This window comes from Cucumis melo, chromosome 6, assembly GCF_025177605.1.
Source record: "Cucumis melo cultivar AY chromosome 6, USDA_Cmelo_AY_1.0, whole genome shotgun sequence".
Classification (NCBI taxonomy): domain Eukaryota; kingdom Viridiplantae; phylum Streptophyta; class Magnoliopsida; order Cucurbitales; family Cucurbitaceae; genus Cucumis; species Cucumis melo.
The window spans coordinates 12320654-12341930 of NC_066862.1; the positions used below are offsets into that span (position 1 = coordinate 12320654).

The 21277-nt window shown below is 35.1% G+C and overlaps 4 protein-coding genes across 5 annotated transcripts; 3 read left to right on the forward strand and 1 right to left on the reverse strand.

Moving 5' to 3' along the window:
* Window positions 1-280: 280 nt before the first annotated feature.
* Window positions 281-1690, forward strand: LOC107991464 (uncharacterized mitochondrial protein AtMg00810-like). The gene is made up of 2 exons (XM_017046408.1): window positions 281-407; window positions 534-1690. Exons 1-2 carry the CDS (start codon window positions 281-283, stop codon window positions 1688-1690), a joined length of 1284 nt encoding a protein of 427 aa, XP_016901897.1.
* A 2131-nt stretch (window positions 1691-3821) lies between these two features.
* Window positions 3822-7276, forward strand: LOC103496190 (methylthioribose kinase). Of its 2 annotated transcripts, XM_008457950.3 has the most exons (7): window positions 3932-4281; window positions 4412-4645; window positions 5084-5393; window positions 5533-5707; window positions 6111-6312; window positions 6405-6619; window positions 6820-7276. In XM_008457950.3, the coding sequence occupies exons 2-7, from the start codon at window positions 4460-4462 to the stop codon at window positions 6986-6988; spliced, it is 1257 nt and encodes a 418-aa protein (XP_008456172.1). In that variant the 5' UTR covers window positions 3932-4281; window positions 4412-4459; the 3' UTR covers window positions 6989-7276. The 2 variants fall into 2 exon arrangements, with proteins under 2 accessions (XP_050941733.1, XP_008456172.1); XM_051085776.1 differs by having other exon boundaries at window positions 3822-4645.
* A 1962-nt stretch (window positions 7277-9238) lies between these two features.
* On the reverse strand, window positions 9239-11506 carry LOC103496191 (LYR motif-containing protein At3g19508). The gene is made up of 2 exons (XM_008457951.3): window positions 9630-11506; window positions 9239-9538 (listed from the first exon to the last, which is right to left on the reverse strand). Exons 1-2 carry the CDS (start codon window positions 9822-9824, stop codon window positions 9485-9487), a joined length of 249 nt encoding a protein of 82 aa, XP_008456173.1. The 5' UTR covers window positions 9825-11506; the 3' UTR covers window positions 9239-9484.
* Window positions 11507-12430: 924 nt separating this feature from the next.
* LOC103496192 (uncharacterized) lies at window positions 12431-14395 on the forward strand. Its single transcript, XM_008457953.3, has one exon. The coding sequence runs from the start codon at window positions 12700-12702 to the stop codon at window positions 14278-14280; it is 1581 nt and encodes a 526-aa protein (XP_008456175.1). The 5' UTR covers window positions 12431-12699; the 3' UTR covers window positions 14281-14395.
* Window positions 14396-21277: the final 6882 nt, after the last annotated feature.

The following is a 21277-nucleotide window of genomic DNA, read 5'->3' on the forward strand; positions in this document are numbered from 1 at the left end:
GGGAACATCGTATGTTTTCTAGTCTTTCTTCATTTCATGCCTCTCTATCTAGTTCTCAATCATTCTTTACTGATCCTTCTACTACTCTCTTCCCTACACCTGATTCACCACCCAACACTATCCCTTATCCTCCACTCTCATCTGAGCTCACTCCATCTCTACGCTCCCGGATCTTCCATCTATCTCCTTTGAGGAATCTGAACCTACGCCTGTCCGACGATCCACTCGGGTAAGAGAAACTCCTTCTCATCTCAAAGAGTACCATTGCTTCTCTACTATCATGTCTTTAGATGAACCTTCCTCATATAAGGAAGCTAGTACTAACCCCTTGTGGCAGCAAGCAATGAATGATGAACTTCAAGCCTTAGAGAAAACCCATACTTGGGATTATGTTGATCTACCTCCTGGTAAGAAACCAATTGGTTGTAAATGGATTTTTAAAATAAAAACACACTCTGATGGCTTTATTGAACGATACAAAGCACGACTTGTTGCTAAAGGTTATTCTTAAGAATATGGTATTGATTATGAAGAAACGTTTGTCCCAGTAGCTCGAATGACATCTGTCTGTAGTCTGTTAGCCATTGCTGCTGCCAAACAATGGCCCCTTCTTCAAATGGATGTTAAAAATGCGTTCCTAAATGGAACCATATCTGAAGAAGTTTACATGACGCCACCACCTGGCACTACTCCACCACCGCAGAAAGTATATATCCTTCGTCGTGCTCTCTATGGTCTCAAACAAGCTCCTCGAGCTTGGTTTGCAACATTTAGCTCCACTATTACCCAACTTGGGTTCACCTCCAGTACTCATGATTCCGCCTTATTTTCTCGTCAGACATCTACTAGTATTGTCCTCTTGCTTTTGTATGTTGATGACATGATCATTACAGGAGATGACCCTCAAGCCATATCTGATTTACAACGTTACCTTGGTCAGCATTTTGAGATGAAAGACTTAGGAAATCTCAACTACTTTCTTGGTCTTGAGATCTCATCGTCACCCAGTGGCTACTATTTATCTCAAGCAAAATATGCTTCTGACCTCATCAATCGATCTGGTATTACTGACTCTGCTACATCCTTAACATCTTTGGATCCCAATGTGTGCCTCACTCCTTTTGATGGTGTCCCTCTTGAGGACCCCACCTTATATCGGCAACTTGTTGGCAGCTTAATTTACTTAACTGTAACTCGTCCAGATATTGCATATGTTGTTCACATTGTTAGTCAGTTCATGGCTGCTCCTCGCACAATTCACTTCACTGTCGTTCTTCGTATTCTTCGCTACATTAAAGGCACTTTGGGCCATGGTCTACAGTTCTCCTCCCAATCATCTCTGGTTCTCTCTGGATTCTCTGATGCTGATTGGGCAGGTGATCCTACTGATCGACGATCTACAATTGGTTATTGCTTTTATCTAGGTAATGCTTTTATCTCCCGGAGAAGCAAGAAACAATCTGTTGTTTCCCGTTCCAGCACCGAGTCTGAATATCGTACTCTAGCTGATGTCACTTCAGAATTACTATGGCTTTGTTGGCTTCTTACTGATATGGGGGGCCCCCAGACATCACCCACTATTCTTCATTGTGATAATCGAAGTGTTATTCAGATTGCACACAGTGATGTATTCCATGAACGAACAAAGCACATTGAGAATGATTGTCACTTTGTTCGCCATCACCTTTAGAGCAACACTCTTCATCTCAAATCCATCTCTACCACCAATCAACCTGCAGATATCTTCACCAAAGCTCTGCATTCTCCTCGTTTCACCCAACTAATTCACAAACTCAAGGTGGTCTCAACTCTCCCATCTTGAATTGGAGGGAGGGTATTAACGAAATTAGATCCTATAATTTAGGAGAAAATTACTCTATATTTAACACCAATATTCTTTCCTTGTTTGGTACCATTTGTGTGTATAAATTGTACATGTATACTGTAATATTCTTCAAGAAAATACCAAAAAATTACACAACCTATTACTTTTCGTTTGATTATCAGTGTATTGTACTTAGAATAGTGTATTTATATTAATATGTTTATACCTTGAATTTTGTTCTTCTTTTTCTTCTTACTAAGTTCAAAAATTTTGTTGGATAAATATGGAACCAATTTTGTGATAATAGTGTATTCATGTTTATTTAATTATGTTTAGATTCACTATCTTCGATTGACTTTAGAAAGGGTGTGTCTATTGTCCTGGAATAACTTTATACAACAATTTTGGTGTAAATAACCTTTGATATGAAATCTACTCTGATTTAGCAAAAGAGGTATCTATGTAAATTGATATTCAAAGTTGAAGCTTTAATATATAAATAATAACCCTTTTGACTAATTATTTTAAATTTTAACGGTAGACACTTCAGCCTTTTCGGGGAATGATTGGGTTATAAGTGGGAATGGACTGTGATAATCCTTAGGTTATGAATGTAAAAGATTGGGTCATGATAAGATTTGTTTGGAGGAAGGGTTATGTGGGAAAGATTATGGAATTTTTTAAAAAAATTCTTATTCTAAATTAAAATATATTTTCGTAAAACAGGTTCCATTAGTTTTCTTAAACAAGAAGTCCGTTTTAAATGGTTTTTACGCAAGTGGTTCGTACGAATAAATTATTATTATTTTCTAAATCCGTTTTGTAACTCCATTACACAAATTATATATATTTTAATTTATTAAACCGTCTAGCTTTCATAAAACAATTTCTAGTAACTTCTTCAAGTACAGTGTCCATTTTCAACCTTTTTTAGGTGCGAATAAATTATACTTTTGTTTTTTAATTGATATTCCAAATGCAATACGTAAATTGGGTATATTTAACAATTGATTTAAACCAATGACTAACAATGTAATTTCATTCAAATGAAACGATATACAGAACACAATAATTTCTAAGAAGAGAATTATAAATTGAAGTCAATTACCTGGGACACAATGCCGGAGCAAAAATTATTAGTTTTTTTTAATTCATATTTTAATTTCAATACACAAATTTTATATATTTAATTTACCAAATCGTTGAATTTGTTTGTAAAACAATTTGTCTTAATTTCTTTAAATACGACGTCCATTTGCAACCTTATTTAAGTAATCATTAGAAATTTGTGTTTATGAATCTGACACGTATTCCGTCAACGTGTAATATGTGCAAATAATAATTGTTTTATACGTATTATTGGAAATAGAATTTCATTCAAACCAAACGATATTGTTGAGCAAAATAGTTTATTATAAGGAGTTATAAACTAAAGTTAAATACAGGAAACATAATATAGGAGAAAAAAAAGGGTCAAATGGTGTAATCACCATAATTTATCTAATTCAAGAGTAAAGGAAGAAATAAAAATTTTAAATTCATGTGATTGTACAAAATTGATAACTTAAGATCGAACTATGCTTTTTAAATAAAAAGATTAAAATCAACAAAACTTATAAAAATTATAAATGAGAAAAAAAAATGAATTAAATAAATATTTTAAACTTAAATGAATTAATTATAATTAAGGAAGGGTGAAAGGGAAGGTTAGAGGTTGAGGAAGAGTTATGTTAATCTTTCTCCCAAAGGTGGGTTGGGTTATATGAACCTTTCCCTCCCCCAAACACTCCTCCTAAGTTAAGGTAGACTTGCTATTATTGTTACCTAATCTTTCCTAAATTCTTAAAGAAAGTTTTTCAAATCCTATTTCAATATTCATCTAACCTTGTTTTTTTTATTTCTTCATATAATTACATTGAATAGATATTTAAATTTTGTTGAAATATCTTATAAAGTAAGTCAATTTTTATTTCAAATGCTCTTGTTAAAACGATTGGTAAGAAGGTGAAAGATGGAAGAACTTTGAGACTTTACAATTAGCTAGTGGGAATGAAACGTTGGTAGCCTATTTTTCTATTAAACTACCATCAAACCGATTATGTTGAATTAATAGATGTTCAAACCGATTCTGCTGGCCACCGTTAGCCAAGACATCTCTAAAAATTTACTGCTCAGAATGGACCATTTTTGAAAAATTCAAAGAGAAGATTGTTTTGAATAAAAGAGAAGAAAAAAAAAAACAATCATGCAGTTGAAGAGAATTGAGTGATGAACCACGCCCGAGGATGAAGAAAAACAAAAGAGTGCCTTTTTCTTTGAACAATCAAGATCATGCTTGAAGAAAATCGAGTAATATCGAACCGCAAGAAGGAATTTTTCAATATCTTCTAAAAGAGACGGAAGACCCCATTAATCTCTGTTCAATTTCTCGTTCGATTAACCCAATAATCGTCCAGGTTCAATGTCACTCTCCTCCGATTTCCTCCCTTAAATTTTTACATTTCCTCTACAGGTTCCCATTCCCTTATCAGTCAAGAATTTAGGCTGATGAAGTAGAGTTTCACTCTTCACTTCTTACTTTCTTAGACCCACAAAGCAAATCCCGCCGGAGCTCCTCACTCTCCGCCACTTCTAATGGACTTCTCTCAGTTCCGTCCACTCGACGAGACCTCCCTGATTGAGTATATTAAGACTGTTCCTTCCTTGTCCGACAAGCTCGGCAATAAGTTCGATGGCATTGAGATTAAGGAAGTCGGAGATGGTAACCTTAATTTCGTTTACATAGTCGTGGGTTCATCCGGTTCCTTCGTTATCAAGCAGGTGACTTAGTTTCCTTTTGTCATTTTTAGCTTATTTGTTGAATTTCTGTCGGGGTTTGGCCTTATTTGCTTCTGGTGGTTTGGAAATGGAGAGCGGATTTTGTTTGTGTTGGGAAAGTTTTGGGGTTAGGGTTTATGTGGGGAGCGAATTTGTTTGATTGAAGATTTTATTTTGAAGGGTCATTTTAGGGTTTCACGAATCAAAGAAGGATAAGTAGTCCTAATTAATTCTTGTCACAGCTTAATAAAGACTGCTTAATAAGGAAACACTAGCTTTAGAGGCGATTTCAAACTTAATCCATGGGTTTGAAATGTTTGCATTGCATGTCAGAGTGCTTCTTCAGTAGTTAATGATTTGTGGGTTGAAACGTATTGAGTTAACCTGTTTTTTTGGAGGAATTTTATCGTTTGAAATCTGGCTTGCTATTTTATCGTATAGGCTATTCCTTACGTTCGTTGCATAGGGGAGTCATGGCCAATGACAAAGGAGCGAGCATATTTTGAGGCAGTGGCATTGAGAAAGCATGGACATTTGTGCCCAAATCATGTTCCTGATGTTTATCACTTCGATCGTACAATGTCGTTGATTGGCATGCGTTACTTGGAACCTCCTCATATAATCTTGAGGAAGGGGTTGATTGCTGGAATTGAGTACCCATTGCTGGCAGATCACATGTCAGAATACATGGCAAAGACTCTCTTCGGCACATCCATCCTTTATAATTCAACCACAGTGCACAAAGAATCCGGTACTTCCATGTTTTTGCTTGCCTATGAAGTTAGTTACCATCTAAAGATAGAGAGAAAAGATTTATTTCCTTTTGTCCCAATTTACTTTGTTGCATTGCATTGGCATGGTTATTTAGCTTGCATACTTCACTTGTGCAGTTGCAGAGTTCTGTGGGAATGTGGAGTTATGCAGGCTCACTGAACAAGTTGTGTTTTCTGACCCATATAAAGTGTCTGAACACAACCGGTGGACATCACCATATCTTGATCGTGATGCTGAGGCTATTAGAGAAGACAATGATTTGAAGGTTGAGATTGCTGAGTTGAAAGCTAAGTATGTTATACTCTTCTGTTGTTGATCCTTTGCTGATTTAGTTAATACATATGATGAGTAAGCAAGCTAAAGATTGATTTTGGATGTTTTGATTGTCAGCTAAAGTTCTTACTTCTAATAATATATGTTAAGCATACGAATCTTTTGAGTGCAAGTCTGCTATGCCTGGTCTATTTTCAAGTATCTGACTGATCTGGCTCCGTTCCTATCCTGTTTCTAGTTAGAACCAAAATAAACTAAATGATGAACATTTTAATTTATGTTGATTATGCTGCTGAGATGTTAGATTCTTTCAATGTTGTTGAGATATTGATTGTTTTCTATGGAAAAGGAGAACCACTCACCTAATTTTTCATAGGGAAATTTATTTATGATATATGTGGCAATTGGTCTTACTGTGCAGGTTTATAGAGAGAACCCAGGCCCTTGTTCATGGAGATCTTCACACAGGGTCAATTATGGTCACTCAAGAGTCAACTCAAGTCATCGATCCGGAGTTTGCATTCTATGGACCAATGGGTTTTGATATCGGAGCGTTTTTGGGGAACTTAATCTTGGCCTTCTTTTCACAAGATGGACATGCTGTGGAAGGTAACGATCGAAAGGTATGATATAAATTTTTGTAGTGAGTATTAGAATTGTTTAGTGGATAAGATATTTATTACCATTGGTTGCTTTTTGTGTGGTGCAACTCCAGGCATACAAAGAGTGGATTCTGAGAATGATTGAAGAGACTTGGAATCTGTTTCGTAAGAAGCTTGTGGCACTTTGGGAGCTGCACAAGGATGGTCCTGGGGAGGCTTATCTCCCTGCCATTTACAACAACCCCGAGCTTCAGCAGCTCGTTCAGAACAAATATTTGACTGAGTTGTTCCATGACAGCCTTGGTTTTGGAGCTGCTAAAATGATCAGGTTTAGCCCACTTCTTTCAATACCTAGGGTATATAGATTTGAGAGGGATTTTGAAACCAACTTTGTCATGTTAAAACTGAACCCTGGATTGATTTTTTCATGACATTTGAACATAACCAAAGCGATTTTAGCCATTTTGAAATCTGTGATCTTCACTGCGTGTTTCTGACTTTCATGAAGTATGTGTTGTGTGTGCACAGGAGAATAGTGGGAGTGGCTCATGTGGCAGATTTTGAAACCATCAAGGACCCCAGCAAGCGAGCAGAGTGCGAGAGGCAAGCCCTTGAATTGGCGAAGTTAGTTCTGAAGAAAAGGAGAAATTTCAATTCAATATCTCAGGTCATCTCTGCCATTCGTGAGATCCAATAAATCTATTTGTCTGACTCTGCTCATTGGACACAGAAACAAAGTGTTTGTGTACCCAATAATCTTTGTTTTCTGTTTTCCCAATTCATGATTTTAGGAGTTTTTAGTTGAAATAAGATGATAGGCTTATGCTCATTTTGGCATACAACTTGTCTACTTGTACTATCAGCCTCATAAACAGAGGTTCGATGTGCCCATACTCAAAAGTGTCCAAAAAAGAAAAAGGAACGAGTTTGATTGGAATTGCTATCATTTGCCTTAGTAAAACTAATGCCTATCTTCATTACTCTACATTTTGAGCTTTTCCTGTAATTAATCTTTTTCATCACCAAATAATTGCATTTTCGGCATGGAATTATCCCTTTTTTTTGTTGGTGTTTATCACAATTGTAGTTGATACATTTGATTGAATAAATTTTCCTTTGTTTATTAATGTATTATTGTTAACTTAAAAATACTTCTAAACTTAAAAAAAAAAAATATCATGAGCATAATTTAAAAATATCCTTATCATTAGTTTTGAATTGAAATCGTTAAAGTTTTGTTTAAAAAATATTTCTGAATTATTAAAAAGTTTGATAAGTACTTATAAACATATAAAAATAATTTCTAAATATTTCTACTAATCCAATTTTTACCCAAAATTTTTTATAACCCTCAATATAGAAACAAAAAATTTAAGTCAAAACGGTAGTTTTAGATTTCCATCTAGATGTGGATATTTCTATGGATGTTTTCACATTTCCATGGGTTCGATATCGATAGAAATGGTAAATCGATATTTTCATTACATCATAGAAAAATATTTTCATAGTATAGAAAAATTTTAAAAAATGAAAATTTTCACAAGCCCATAACATGAATAACAAAAATACCCTGCAATTACTTGGCCACATACACGAGCGAAGAGCTTTTAGTTTAAACGATCGTATAATATATCTAAAAAATTATTTAAATATTAGCACATGATCATTCAGATCTTGGTAAAGAATTGATTGAATTTATTACTTATCTATCTGGGATAGATAGTGATAATGGTCTATCTTTGTCTATCTGAGATAGACGTTTAGATATTGGAACACGATCTTGTCCATTTCGTGTACCAACATCTCTGTCTACTGTTTCGTATACAAATATCTCTATTTTGTGTGATATTGGTACATGATCTTGTACCATTACGTGTGATAATGGTCTATCTCTTTCTACCATTTCATGTACCAAATTTAAACGATCTTATACCAAATCTAAATAGTATTTGTAAAGGATTTTGTACAAAGATTGTTTAGTTATTAGTACACGATCGTTTAGATCTTGATACATTTTGGTACACAATCTTGTACCAAGATCATTTAGATATTAGTACACGATTGTCCAAATCTTGATAAACTATCGTTTAGATCTATCACTTACTTATCTATCTGGAATAGACAGTGATCTCTCTTTGGCTGGATAGACGACGAATCGTTTAGATTTTGGTATATGGTTGTGTACTGAAAAAAAAAAGAGATGACGAAGAACGAAAAAGTTCAAGAAAAAGAAATGAAGAAATCGCGAACAAGTAGAAGTGGGAATATGAAGAAAGGGAAGTAACAATACGAAGATGTACATGAATTCCATACTTTGCCTGGGAAATTCAAAACCAACAAGAACAAATCTGAAATTTAAAAAAAAAACAACTATGACTTCATGCAGTTTTATTTTTTGTTAAATATTTTTTAGTTTTGTTGTATATATATAAATTAACCTAAAAACGTCACACTTGATAGATCTATCAGACTATCATTGTATGTTAATATTCAATTTTTTATTTATTTGACAATTGACTATATATTAATTCTAACGATAACTATTGAGATTGATTGTGTTCATGATATACTATCAATAGTTAAATAAATTTTAAACTATTGATTTTAATGGGAAAAAATGATATAAATTTTAGATTTTCTTAACAAATTTTAATGTCGATGATATTTTTGAATATTTTAATTAGGTAAAAGGTATTTTTAAAACTTCAATGGTTTGGAAAGTTTCAATTGCAATAGTATTTTTGAACTCTTTTGGAAACTTTTTTGAAAGTTTAGAAATATTTTTGATAAAAGCATCCCACTGTTTTTTTTTTTTTTTTTGGTAATTTAGGCTAAAATAAATGATTTCGGTTTTTGTAATATCTCATTATTGTTCATAAAAAGTTTTAAGATACCGTTAAATTTGAAAGAGAACATTATTTAACCACAATCCAAAACAAATCCAACATCATTCATAATCACAATATCATAAATGTGGATCCACAAATGGATACAAAGTTAGAAACATGAAGTATAGAGACACCACCTCTCTTCTCTTCTCTTCTCTTCTCTTCTTTAGTCTTTATTTTTACACAAATCCAACAACACTCAAAATCAGATCAATTTACGTCCTCACTTTCTCTTTATGAACCCATAATCCTCCACTTCCCTACCCCTAATGAATTCTATTCACTTCTTCCCCCACCCCCCACCACTAACTATAACAGATCTCCTTCAGCTTATCCGCCGCAGATCCATCCACCGAATACTGCCAATCACCACAACCTCTAAAACACATGGAAAACAAAACAAACAAACGAACGAACAAATTCAAGATCAGAGAATTCAAGAGTTAAAACCTTGTTCAGAACCCAAAGGGAGTGATTGTAAGCTCTGTGGAAGAGTTCTTCTAGGGATTTTGCATCGTTGGCATCGACCTCTCTGTAGTTGACGAAATTCTCTCTAGCGTATTTGGCGTAGTAAGGCCTTGTGTCCTTAGGTAACCGCCTCACTAACCTCAAAACTTCTCCATATACTCTCAGCGCCTTCTCCATTTCGCCGCCGTCTAACCGCTTCTAGGTCCAACAAATTCCCCTTCTTCCTCTTCTTAACTACACGAATCATTCCTCATTTGAGGCCCTGTTTTGTTTATCACGGCCCAATAGGCCCAATAGCGTAGGCTTTGTTTGCCTTTTTTTTTTTCCCCTTCTTCTAAATATATATAATATTATAAAAAGAATTATATTAAATCAAACCATTGGAATAACTAATCATAAACTCATGTCTTCAAGTAAAGTAAAGAAGGAGAAGGAGAAGGAGAAGGAGAAGGAGAAGGAGAAGGAGAAGAAGAATGAGAATATGTATTTGGTGCCAGCGCCGCGTGCTATTGCTATTGAGGAAGAAATGAGAGGAGAAGGCCCAGAGCCGTGGAAGTTGCGGATCAAAACTTCTGGGCAAAGAAAGAAAATGGGAACAATTGAAAACGAAATTAATTAATGGGACAAAGAAGGAGGTCGCATGCACATCTCCTTGGGAGTCTCCCAGATTCTCCCACCTCTACAACGAAATTAATATAGAACAAAGAAAGAAGGGTAAGCTTTATGTAGCCTATGTCTCTATCATTTTTCATCATCATACATTCGCATATAAGAATAATATTTATATATATATATGAGCTTTCTATCCGTTTGGCTTCAAGTCATTTTAAATTAATTATTTTGTTTCGAATGAGAAAGATTTGAAACAAATGCATTCAAATTTTCATGTTTCCATCATAATTGAAAAGGAACCTAAAGTTAAAAGAATTTACTTGTAGGTTTTTATCTATAGATGCGTTTAATTGAAAATTAGAAAATGGTAAGGTAATTTACTTTTAAATTCTATGAAATCTTACCAAACTTGAGCATTTTAGCAAAACAAAAAAAAAAATTAAGTAAAAACAAGATTTGAAATCATTTTAGATTTTAATTTTTTGATGGTAACAAGCCATATATATATTATTTGAAATCCATTATGAATTAAAATCTCTCAAAATCTCCCAAGGTTTCAAATTGTAGTGTATCTTTTCTAATTGCACCCATTTTAGGAGAGAAACACAGTCTTAAAATGGAATTTAAACAAAATGGTACATAGGTATAAGTGAAAAAAAACAATATTAACATGAAGAATTGTGTTTACACCAAAGTTATTGACAAAGTAAATAACATAAGCAACAGTTAAAAAAGACAGAATATACAACAAGTTTGTAATCTAGTTCGGTGTAATAACACCTACATTTGGGGATTCAAAAGGTTTACAAGTACATAACTTATCAAGAATTATTCTGCATACACAACTTTCTTAAAATAAATGTTTAGGCTTCTCCTAAACCCCACTTAAAGTGTGAAAAAGGGAATCGATCTAAGCTCTCTCTAGATCAAATGCTTCATGTTTTACCCTTGTGTCTCAATGTCCAGGAGGAGAGACTACTTAGAATAATTTTCAATGTTATACTTCCCCTGACTTTCACAAATCTTCTCAATCTAGTAAATCACAAAGTGCTCAACACCACAAAACACAAGAAGATATTTCTTATAAGAGACTCACAAGAGTTGTAACCAAGGTAAAAGACAGGAGATAATAAAATTTTTTCCATCAACAAAATAGGAAAAGATTTTTATTTTCTTTAAAACCAATACCATTATAAAGCTACAATTCCCATAAACTTTCAACAATTAAAAAAAAAACAATCAAAAAATAAAAAGAAATTGGATTTTTATATTTGTTTTTGATATATTGATCAAACGTTGATATTGACATATATTTTTATAAATAAAAAAGTCTTAGTTTTTCCACCACAATCTTTTTTTAGAAAATAAAATCTTAAATATAAATACCAATAATAATAGGTAATATGTGATGCAAGTCTAGAGGTAAAAAGAAGTTAATTATTAATTTATATTAATTTTGTACTTTAATCTTTATGTGTAGGTTCACTTGAAGAGTAAAATAAATAAATAACAGCATAGCTAAAATGATGAATGTGCTCTGCATCTTTTATCGCATGTTTGAATTTCCCATCCATAACTTGTATATATGTAATAGAAAATAGGTCTATCAATTTAGAATATAATTTAATAATTATATTAATTTAAATTGTTGTATCTTTTGAATCCATAATTAATATTTTTATTAATTTAAAATTTTGAATTTTTATAAAATCCATTTACTCAAATTTTAAACTTGAGCTAGACATATCTATTAAAAGTTTTGAACTTTAAAATGTGTATCATAATGAAGCGTTTTAATTAATATAATTAAGAAAATTAAGGGTTTAAAATGATAGATTTATAAAATTTAATGGTTTAAATTGATATAATAATTATTTTAATATTAAAATGGATATAATTATTAATTTAAAAGCATGATACAATTGATATATATAACTTTTGAACTTAGAGAAGTTAATTTATTTCGTAAGAGAAATGGATGGAAGTGATATCACTAAAATTCATGGACAATAGCCCTTCCAAATAAAAGCCAAAAATCAAGGATGCATCCAAATCAATCAATAAAGACAAAAATCACATTTTCATCCTCTTGGAAAATCTTATTATTATTATTATTTATGATTCACAATTTTACATGCAAGCAACATTTCTGTCGTTTTACGTGTAAGCCGCCAAGCCTTCCGTTGTCACCTTCTAATGCCAAAAGAAAAAATTTCAGACTCTTCTGCCATTTGAAAGTGAAACAAAACCCTCTCCCTCTTTATTGTCTTCTCACTTCTTCCATTGAATTCACACTCCCATCGACTTACAATATCAGCCACCCAATTCTTCCCTTCCTTTCCATGGCTTCTATTTCTTCCACCTTCCCTCTCCCTTCATCACCCATTCCTCTCTTAAATTCCCCCCCACCATCTCTCTTTTCTTCTTCACTCACTTCTCAATGGATCTCTGGTCTTGGATTTCCGACCTCCCCAGTTCCGACGATTGGACTCACTCCTCTTCTTTCACCTTCAACCTCGCCACCCATGGAAACTCCTCCATTCAACTTACTGCCAACCGCTCCACCGCCTCCGCTGATTCCGATACATCTCTTACTTTCGCCGTTGAACTTAATGGGTTCCCCTCATCCGCTGAGATGAAGACCTTATGGGTTTCGAACGCCTGTTCTCTCTCTTCGGATAAGCCATTCCTTCCTCTGATTCTTCAACTTCTTCAAGAAATCATTTCCCGGTCACCCGCCGGGCAGAAGAGCACCTGCCCTCGATCTCGTTTACAGAAACTTAAACCCGACCCGGTCGCGTGGATCATGGATTCTCACTCGCCGGAATCTTTCTCCGGCTTTTTTAACCTTATCTTCCTCATCCGACTGTTCTGGGTTTGCGCTTGTGATGCTCCTGCTGAAATTGGCTCTTTCTACTTCAAGTACTTGCTTTCTCCGCACCTTGAAGCCCTGTCGTCCAACCACGCACCGGTATTGCGAACGTTTCTCATCACCATTGGCGTCGATGCTGAGCTCTGTTTCACTCGCACGCTTGGGTATGTAATAGCGAAATGGCTAATCCTTAGAGAAGTCGGCGTGGGGTTACAGACGTTAACCCACGCGCCGCCAAAACGAAGCCTTGGTTTCACTTACGCAACGGAGGCGCACGGGTTGTGGATTTTGAAAGGTCACGCGCCGGTTATGGGGATGAGAGTTACACGAGGCGGTGGCGCTGGTCGGAAGTATCAGTTTCCGTTAATCGAAGCGAAGGAATCGGCGTTGAGATACGCTTTGGCTCACCAGCAGCTAGAGGCAGTTATTCAGTTAGAATATTCGGTTAAGTACCAGGAGGGCTATGTCCACGTAGGAGCACGAGTCGACAACATTAGACTCCACGTGGCAAGGCTGGCCCTCGGGAGCGTTGATGACGTGGAGTATGCTGAGGAGAGGCATTTCGTTTCACGGGTTCGGGTGTGGGTCGGACCGGAAGTCGGAGCGAATTATGTCGGGGCGATGAGTTTGGGACGGTCAACGGAGAATGTTGAACGGGAAGTGAAAGTGCAGAAGATTTTGAAGAGTAGATATGGAAAAGCAAAAATGTCGACGGTGAAGGCGACGGCGAGGACGTCGACAAGAACGAAGATGAGGAACTGGCGGTGGGATCAGGAGGCGGAGGGGAATGCAGCGGTGTTCGAGGCAGTGCTGTGTGACAACACGACGGGGAATGAGGTGGCGATGAAGAAGAATAATGGCGGGAGCGAGAAAGGGGAGGAGGGCGGTGGGGAGAGCTTTGCGAACCGGTATGGTGGTACGGACCGGGCATTTAGTAAAAGCGGAGGAGTGGTTTTTGGGGGAGATGAGTATGGGGAGGAGGTGGGATGGAGATTGAGTAAAGAAACGGAAGGGAGTGTGTTGAAGTGGCGAATTGGAGGCCAAATTTGGTTAACTTATTATCCAAATGAGATGAGGATTCCTTATTTTGAAACAAGGTTTGTGGAGTGGTGCGATGAAGTTGATTTGCCTCTAATTCCCACCAAATGAACATTAACGTACACTACCAATCTTATATATAATGTATATCTTACTAATTATTCTGTATTTTGTATTGCTTTAAATCCTATGCTAATACTAAACTAAGTTCAAGTTTAAGTTTAAATTTTATAGTAGAGTAGTTTTATTTTAGTTCATGTAGTAAAAGATTTCAAATGATTCTAATTAATTAATAAGATATTGTTACATTATTATTTGATTGATTTGTTGTAATTTTAAATGAATAATTATAGCAAATAACAAAATAAAGATTATAAAAAGATATAAAAGGAAAAATAAATAAATAAATAATAATAATAATAAGAAATCCCTTCATTATAACCTTTCCTTATGTGTAGAGTAAGCTCATCTCTTGCCCTTTCTTCCAACCCAACCTGTCCAAGAAGCATAAAACCCGGGAAGGGATGGCGAAAAGAGCTCTCAATAGTAATGGAATGCAGAGGAAGATGGAGACAATTCTGGTGCTTCAACAAAATGGAAATAACGCCCTCTCAAATATTCAAAGGAAAAGGAGCAGAGACCAATATATATAAAACCAAATGGAAGGACATGTTGCTAGCTACATGTATAATAGGGAAACCACACAACAGCAACAACAAAAATCCAAAACACAACAACTGGAAAATACCCAAACTTTATCAAATATCATGTAAAATGTCTCACCTTAGTTAACAAACTACAAGGATTATAATAGATCAAATTGAGAGTTCAAGAGTGTAATTGTAACCAAGTCCAAGTTATTAATGCAATTTTCCATTTTTCCTTTTTTTTTTTAAGGTGGAGTTCACATTCTTAGAGCTTTGGAGAATCAATCAATCATTTTTTCTTTTAGAAAAATTATGTTTTGACCCATTGAATTAAGCCGGCAACAGTATAAGACTACAAAATTCTGATAGTTTAATTTTAGAGATTTTATTTTTGTCTTCCTGGTTCCATTAAATTAATATCTCCTAACAATTTTGTTATTGTTATGTAATTTTCACGTGTGACATCTTTAGATGAGATTGAAAAATACTATAAACTTAATAATGTGGGCTAAATTACTTGAAAATTGAAATTCTCTTTAATAATACTATAATCGTATTGTCAAAATTGTTTTGGGAGGCTTCAGCCCGTGGACTCATCAAGCTTGAGCAACCCAGAAAAGGTAAGAAAGTCTCATTAACTCCTCAAATTGAGCTATGAGCCATATAACAGGAAGGAATTTCAATTCATTGACTTAGTTAAGTATTATATTTATTGCCGAAAGGAGAGAATTAGGGTCCGAAGAAACAAGTCATGTGTAGTATAGAGACAGGCCGAGAACGTAACAGAAAACAAAACAAACCAAAAGCGAATAAAGGCCCATAAACCAATAGGAAAAATAGACCACAAATATAATATTTCATCCCCCGCAAGCAAAACTGGTTGATATTGAACAGATCAGAGCTTGTTTCTTAGGCAACAAAAACGTGTTGTAGCAAGGGGGCTTCATCATAATATCGACTAATTGATCTTCGGAAGGCACAAAATGAACAAGAAGCTGTCCACGGGCCACATGTTCCCAAATAAATTAAAATGATGATCAACCTCTATGTGCTAGGAGTTCTTATGGAGAACCGGATTGGCAGCCAAATATATAGCACTTATATTATCACAAAGTGTCACGCCTCCACCTGGAATCCGCCCTTTGCATATTGAGTTTGGACATGACTTGGGCAAAACGACGTTTCGAGGTGATACACTAAAACGTCTTGGTACTTCTTTAAACTTAACTTAAACCTTAGGCGTGAACATGCTGGTAAAAGCTTCTACTATGCGATAAGACATAACGCGATGCGAAATTTGGTAATCCTTCTATTAATAACTTGTTACAACGATACAAGTGTACAACTTATAACTTAAAAGATTACAAAACTTAAGCTAACTATTACTACGCGGCACATGAAGTACTTAGCAGCGGCCTTTTCGCACCTCGCCTGATGACACTTCTTTGCTTAACCTGAGGAGGAGAAACTTAAAACTTAAGTCAATAGTTTAGTGAGTGACAAGAACTTATAAATACACTTTGGGAAATATAATTGCATATAATAAAAGCTTTCTTATTTTCAAAAGCATCTTACGCTTCACTATGCATTATACAACACAATAGTCACATTAGCCTCTACTTGTTCCTAACGCCTAGATATTGAACTCTCTCAACGCAAGGACTACTGTGATGATTACCATTTCGCATTCAGCATCCATACAAACCCTCATTCATCAATACCAATTACTTAGACAATTCATTTGAACATGGACCACCCAACACGTTTAGCCATCTCTTCTACCACGCAGACCATTCAACACATGACATCCTCCACTCTTATGTGCACATAATAGCTAGTTTTTAATCATAAATAAGGCTAATATTGGTTTTTTATACATACAAACATCACAACAATACAACTTCACACAGACATGCTTTAAATTATTCAGGTGTTCTATATATATATATATATATCAACATTAGCATATCTAACAACATGGTGATATAACAACATGACTTTGAAAGTAAAACATTTTTCAATAGCTTTGCTTTTCTTTTGAAGGATCACTCACTCAGTTAAGCCTTTCTCTTTCCGTTTCTCTCCTTCTTATCGCCCAACTTTTCTTCCCTCTTGTTGCATGGTCCTACAACGAAGCTTCACCTTTTACTTCCTTGATAGAACTTCCTCCTATATATATAGACACTTGAATTAATCCTTCTTCAAACCTGTTTATACTTTCCTCAAATCGTATTAGTCAACATTACAATTCTCCTAATCTCGACAGGGTACTTAGTGTGTTACATGTGTTAGTTTTTGTTTGACTTAAACTTAACACTTGTTTAGCCGACTAATCATTCATGTTTAACACTTAACAGACTCCTCCCCTAGCTCGTCACCTAATAATTGGTTGTTTGTTGTCACCTTTATTTCTTGTTGTCTTAGCACATCACCTAGCTTCATTACCATATTATATGATCTCCCTACCTTTCTTATTCTTTTTTCGTGTTATCCTGTTGTACCGCGTTGCTTTTCTTCATAACGTGTTGTCTAATTCCTTTGCCTTTTGCTCCTTTCCTTGCGTTATCTCAAAACGCCTACTCAAGCTTAGTTATGCTTACTTCACAAATTAATTACAAGAAACCCCTTTATTAGGACGTGAGTTTCACACAAAGCAACAAAGGAACCGAAGGAGAAACATTGTCAATCTCAGAGAGTAAAGATAGAAACCTAATAATTTCAACAGTGGTGTTAAACATACTTCTATATTCACACTCAACGCTTGATCTAGAAACAACATTTTGCTTAGAGGAAGACCAAGAGATTAAATTAGAATCGTGGAACATGCAGAAACCAATAATACTTCGTCTGTTATCAGGATTAGCCTAATTAGCATCTATGTAACCAGTCAACGATAAATCTCTAGATTTAGTCAAGGACAAACCCAAAGAACTAGTAGCCTATGTAAATAACGTTGTATCCATTTAACCACAGTGCAATGATTCATAGTAGGAGCATGTAAGGACTAGTACACTTTGTTAACAGAAAAACATAAATTAGACCTAGTCAATGTTTTAACAACACAAAATTTGCATCGTAAAGAGTTTCAACGATACAATTTTTGCGTCATTAAAGCCCCTGTCAAGATAGGCAATTTAACAATACTTCGAAAAAAATGTCGTTACATATGCTTAGATGACACCAATATACTGTCATTAATACCCTTATATTGACACTTTAAATGTGTCACCGTTATCTATAACTTGACATAAAAAAAATGTCGTTGTTCATGTGGTAATCTATTTATTCATGTCATTTTTTTGTTATTGAGGACACTTATCACTACAAGAGACGGGGGTACTCCCGACGCCACAAAACGTCGGTGAAAATGAAAAGTACGTCGGGAAAGGATATCCCGACGTACCAAACGGCATCGAGAAGAACGTCGGGAGAAAGGCGTCGAGAGAGGCTGCATCAGAAATACCTCATTCCCGACGCAGCCTCTCTTGATGCGTATTTCGACGTTGGGAAAACTTCTTTTCCAACGTTTTTTCCTGACGTTTCTTTACGTCGGAAATTTCTTTTTATATATATATTTTAAATATTTCATTTCTACTTTTTTCCTTATAATATTTTGCTCAAACATTCACAATAATGTTCGGATTGCTCAAAAAAAATTTCCGAAGTTTTGGATTAAATTAAAACAAATTAAATATAAATTAAAATAAATTAAGAAATATACAAACACAAATTAAAAAAATAGAATTAAAATGAATAATACGAATAAGTTCACTACAACAAAATATAGTTCTCAAAATAGAAAAAAAAAACATAAACATTAAGAAAAAGTCTCCCAACGAGGTGCGTATGCACGTTATTCTACACCTTCGGTCCTAAAAATGGTATAAAAATAACTAAATTTAGTACATAATCATATATTGCAAAAACTTAAGAATAATAGAGACATATATGTACCGCAGAGCTAGGGATCATGTGGTGGTTCCTGTTGTGCACGAGTTAGTTCTTCTATCATCTTTTTCATACTTTCCACTTGTGAAGCTAATGTTTGGTGATTTCTATCTTGTACTTCAATCCATTCCAAAGCTTCATGAAGTTTAGCTTGTAATTCAATATCTTTTTCTGTGGACTATGAACAAGATGTTGACGAACTGCTTGCACTCGCCGTTCTGCGGGCCTTCGGCTTGGGTCCCCAACCAAGACCTTTTGAGTAGCCTGGTCGTCTACGCAACACCTGATCGCATATCTCATCCTTAGAGAGTGGCTAACTACCCTCTGGGGTAGGCTGGGATTGGAGTTCCAGCATTTGATTCTGCAACAACTTTAAAAACTATGTTAGGTAACGCGCAAAAATATATAATGAAAGTGGATAATTAATAAGGGCATAACTTACATGCGCATCCTCGACGGCCTGCGGCATGAATGTCCCAGCTCGAACATGTGTTTCCCGAAACAATTCTACATGATCGACCGACTCCCCTTTTCTTTCAGCGAGCTCATACTGTCGTTGTAGAAACGACTTGGACCTGCTACTATGATTGTAAGGCTACTTCTGTCTAGCAGCCTTGTTCATCCGTGATTGCTCCTGCATTAAAACAATTATATTGTTTATTTCTTATACATATTAAAACTTGTTATCATAATTAAACATGACAAATACCTGGAATGCACGGCTGATATAATGGTCGCAGAGGAAGTGCCAATCGTCATCACGTTCAACCAATGCGTTTGGTGGGTTGGCACGAGCCTCCTCCGGGTCGCTGTACTTTTTGAAATATCTATGACAGTCGGTCCGGAACTCTTTAAAGGTCGTGAGCATCTGATGCTCAACAAACCTCTTCATTGCTTGATCATTGAAATCAAGCACAAACAATCGCTACACATTACAAACATAACACATTAGATTGGTTAAAATTAGATATGTTTCAAATGAAATCATATATAAATGTGTAGTGCATTTAATTACCTGGAGGTCGCTCTTGATGACCTCAATGTATTTTCTCCCAACGTCTGCCCACTTAAGACAGCGGACGGAAAATGTCTTTCGCACGCACACGTCTATCGCCTGGCTGAAGCGAACGGCGTGTGGAGAAATAGGTTTCTCCGCTCCAGGGGCGATCGTCATCGGAATGCGCCCATTTATTGCAACGTGGCACTCTAACTTCAAGAGTCGAGACTGCACACATCTTCTAGGAGTCGGAGTTGTTTGTTGAGAAGAAGACCCTGCTCAATAAATCGATAATAACATATAAAGTTAGAAAAAAGAACATGAAATATTTGTAAGTTAAAATGAAGAAAATTCTTAGACTCACCCGTATTGTCGCCCACAGATGACGACTCTCCCGCGATGTTATCTAAATCGTCCTCAAACTGGAGGAACATATCGTCAGTCTCCATAAAATTTAATCGTCGATATGATATAATGGCTATGGACATAGAAAACAAACATTCAATAACCAAATACGAACACAAAGCTAGAATCAAAATATATAAACTAGATATAAACTATTTACTCTACACTACAAAATTATTACGAAAAATATTTATTTAATTAAACATATTTTATCCAACTTAATTTTCTCCAAATCTAATGGCTGAAATTTTCTATTTTTCCCTCCCACTTAAATTTCAATTTAAATGCTAGAGTGAGTGAGTCTATTAACACCTCAGCAAGTAGTAGATATATCAATATAAAGCAGCTATATCTAAATTAACATATTCATTCTTATCAATATTGAATATTTGTTATATAAATAGAAATTTCTTAATCAATTCTAGCAGCTAAAATCCAAAACACCCAAATTCAAATCTATGAAAAATGACAATACATCACCCAAAAATTATATAATCGGAGGGTTCCAAACAAATTTGATGGTAATTTGGAAACTTACCTTCATGGAATTTAACCTTACAAATAGCTTATACTAAAAAAAAAACTTAATCAAACACAAAACTAGAATGTCAATTTAAATGTCTTCAATGAGTATAATCACAATCCTCTCTTTTCAGAAATGAACCAAAAAAAAAAAAAAACAATTAATAGATGGGCAGTCCTAAAAAGACAGAGCACATGGAGGACACACCCATTATATCGATATCCTATTACCTAATAAGATAATGACATTCAGGAAAATATTAAAATCTTGAACATGAAACATAATACATTTGATTAGTAAATTAATTGCCATAAATTTTCCTAAAAAATTTTCCTAAAAAAAACCCTAAAACATAAATTTAAACTAAATAAATTTTAATTTTTCACTTACCTAAAGTGGCAGACGGCGGCGAGGGACAACGATGACAGACAGCAGCAGAACAGCTGCGGAAGGGCGACGGAAACGGCGACGGCTCTCGGCTTCTTCTCTTTTTTCCCCTCTCGATTTCAGTTCTGTAAAATACAGAACTGAAACGATTAAAAAGGGGATTTCCTGACGCAGTGCCGCGGCATCGGAAAATCCCCCAAA

What these genes read in the sequence shown, in the direction of transcription:
- LOC107991464 (XM_017046408.1), top strand. Translation starts at nt 281, where the DNA reads ATGTCTTTAGATGAACCTTCCTCATATAAGGAAGCTAGTACTAACCCC. An exon ending in TTATGTTGATCTACCTCCTG is followed by an intron (nt 408 to 533) that starts GTAAGAAACCAA and finishes TTGATTATGAAG; the next exon opens with AAACGTTTGTCCCAGTAGCT.
- LOC103496190 (XM_051085776.1), top strand. Translation starts at nt 4,460, where the DNA reads ATGGACTTCTCTCAGTTCCGTCCACTCGACGAGACCTCCCTGATTGAG. An exon ending in GTTCCTTCGTTATCAAGCAG is followed by an intron (nt 4,646 to 5,083) that starts GTGACTTAGTTT and finishes TTTATCGTATAG; the next exon opens with GCTATTCCTTACGTTCGTTG. An exon ending in ATTGCTGAGTTGAAAGCTAA is followed by an intron (nt 5,708 to 6,110) that starts GTATGTTATACT and finishes CTTACTGTGCAG; the next exon opens with GTTTATAGAGAGAACCCAGG.
- LOC103496191 (XM_008457951.3), bottom strand. Translation starts at nt 9,824, where the DNA reads ATGGAGAAGGCGCTGAGAGTATATGGAGAAGTTTTGAGGTTAGTGAGG. An exon ending in CCCTTTGGGTTCTGAACAAG is followed by an intron (nt 9,539 to 9,629) that starts GTTTTAACTCTT and finishes GGTGATTGGCAG; the next exon opens with TATTCGGTGGATGGATCTGC.
- LOC103496192 (XM_008457953.3), top strand. Translation starts at nt 12,700, where the DNA reads ATGGATCTCTGGTCTTGGATTTCCGACCTCCCCAGTTCCGACGATTGG.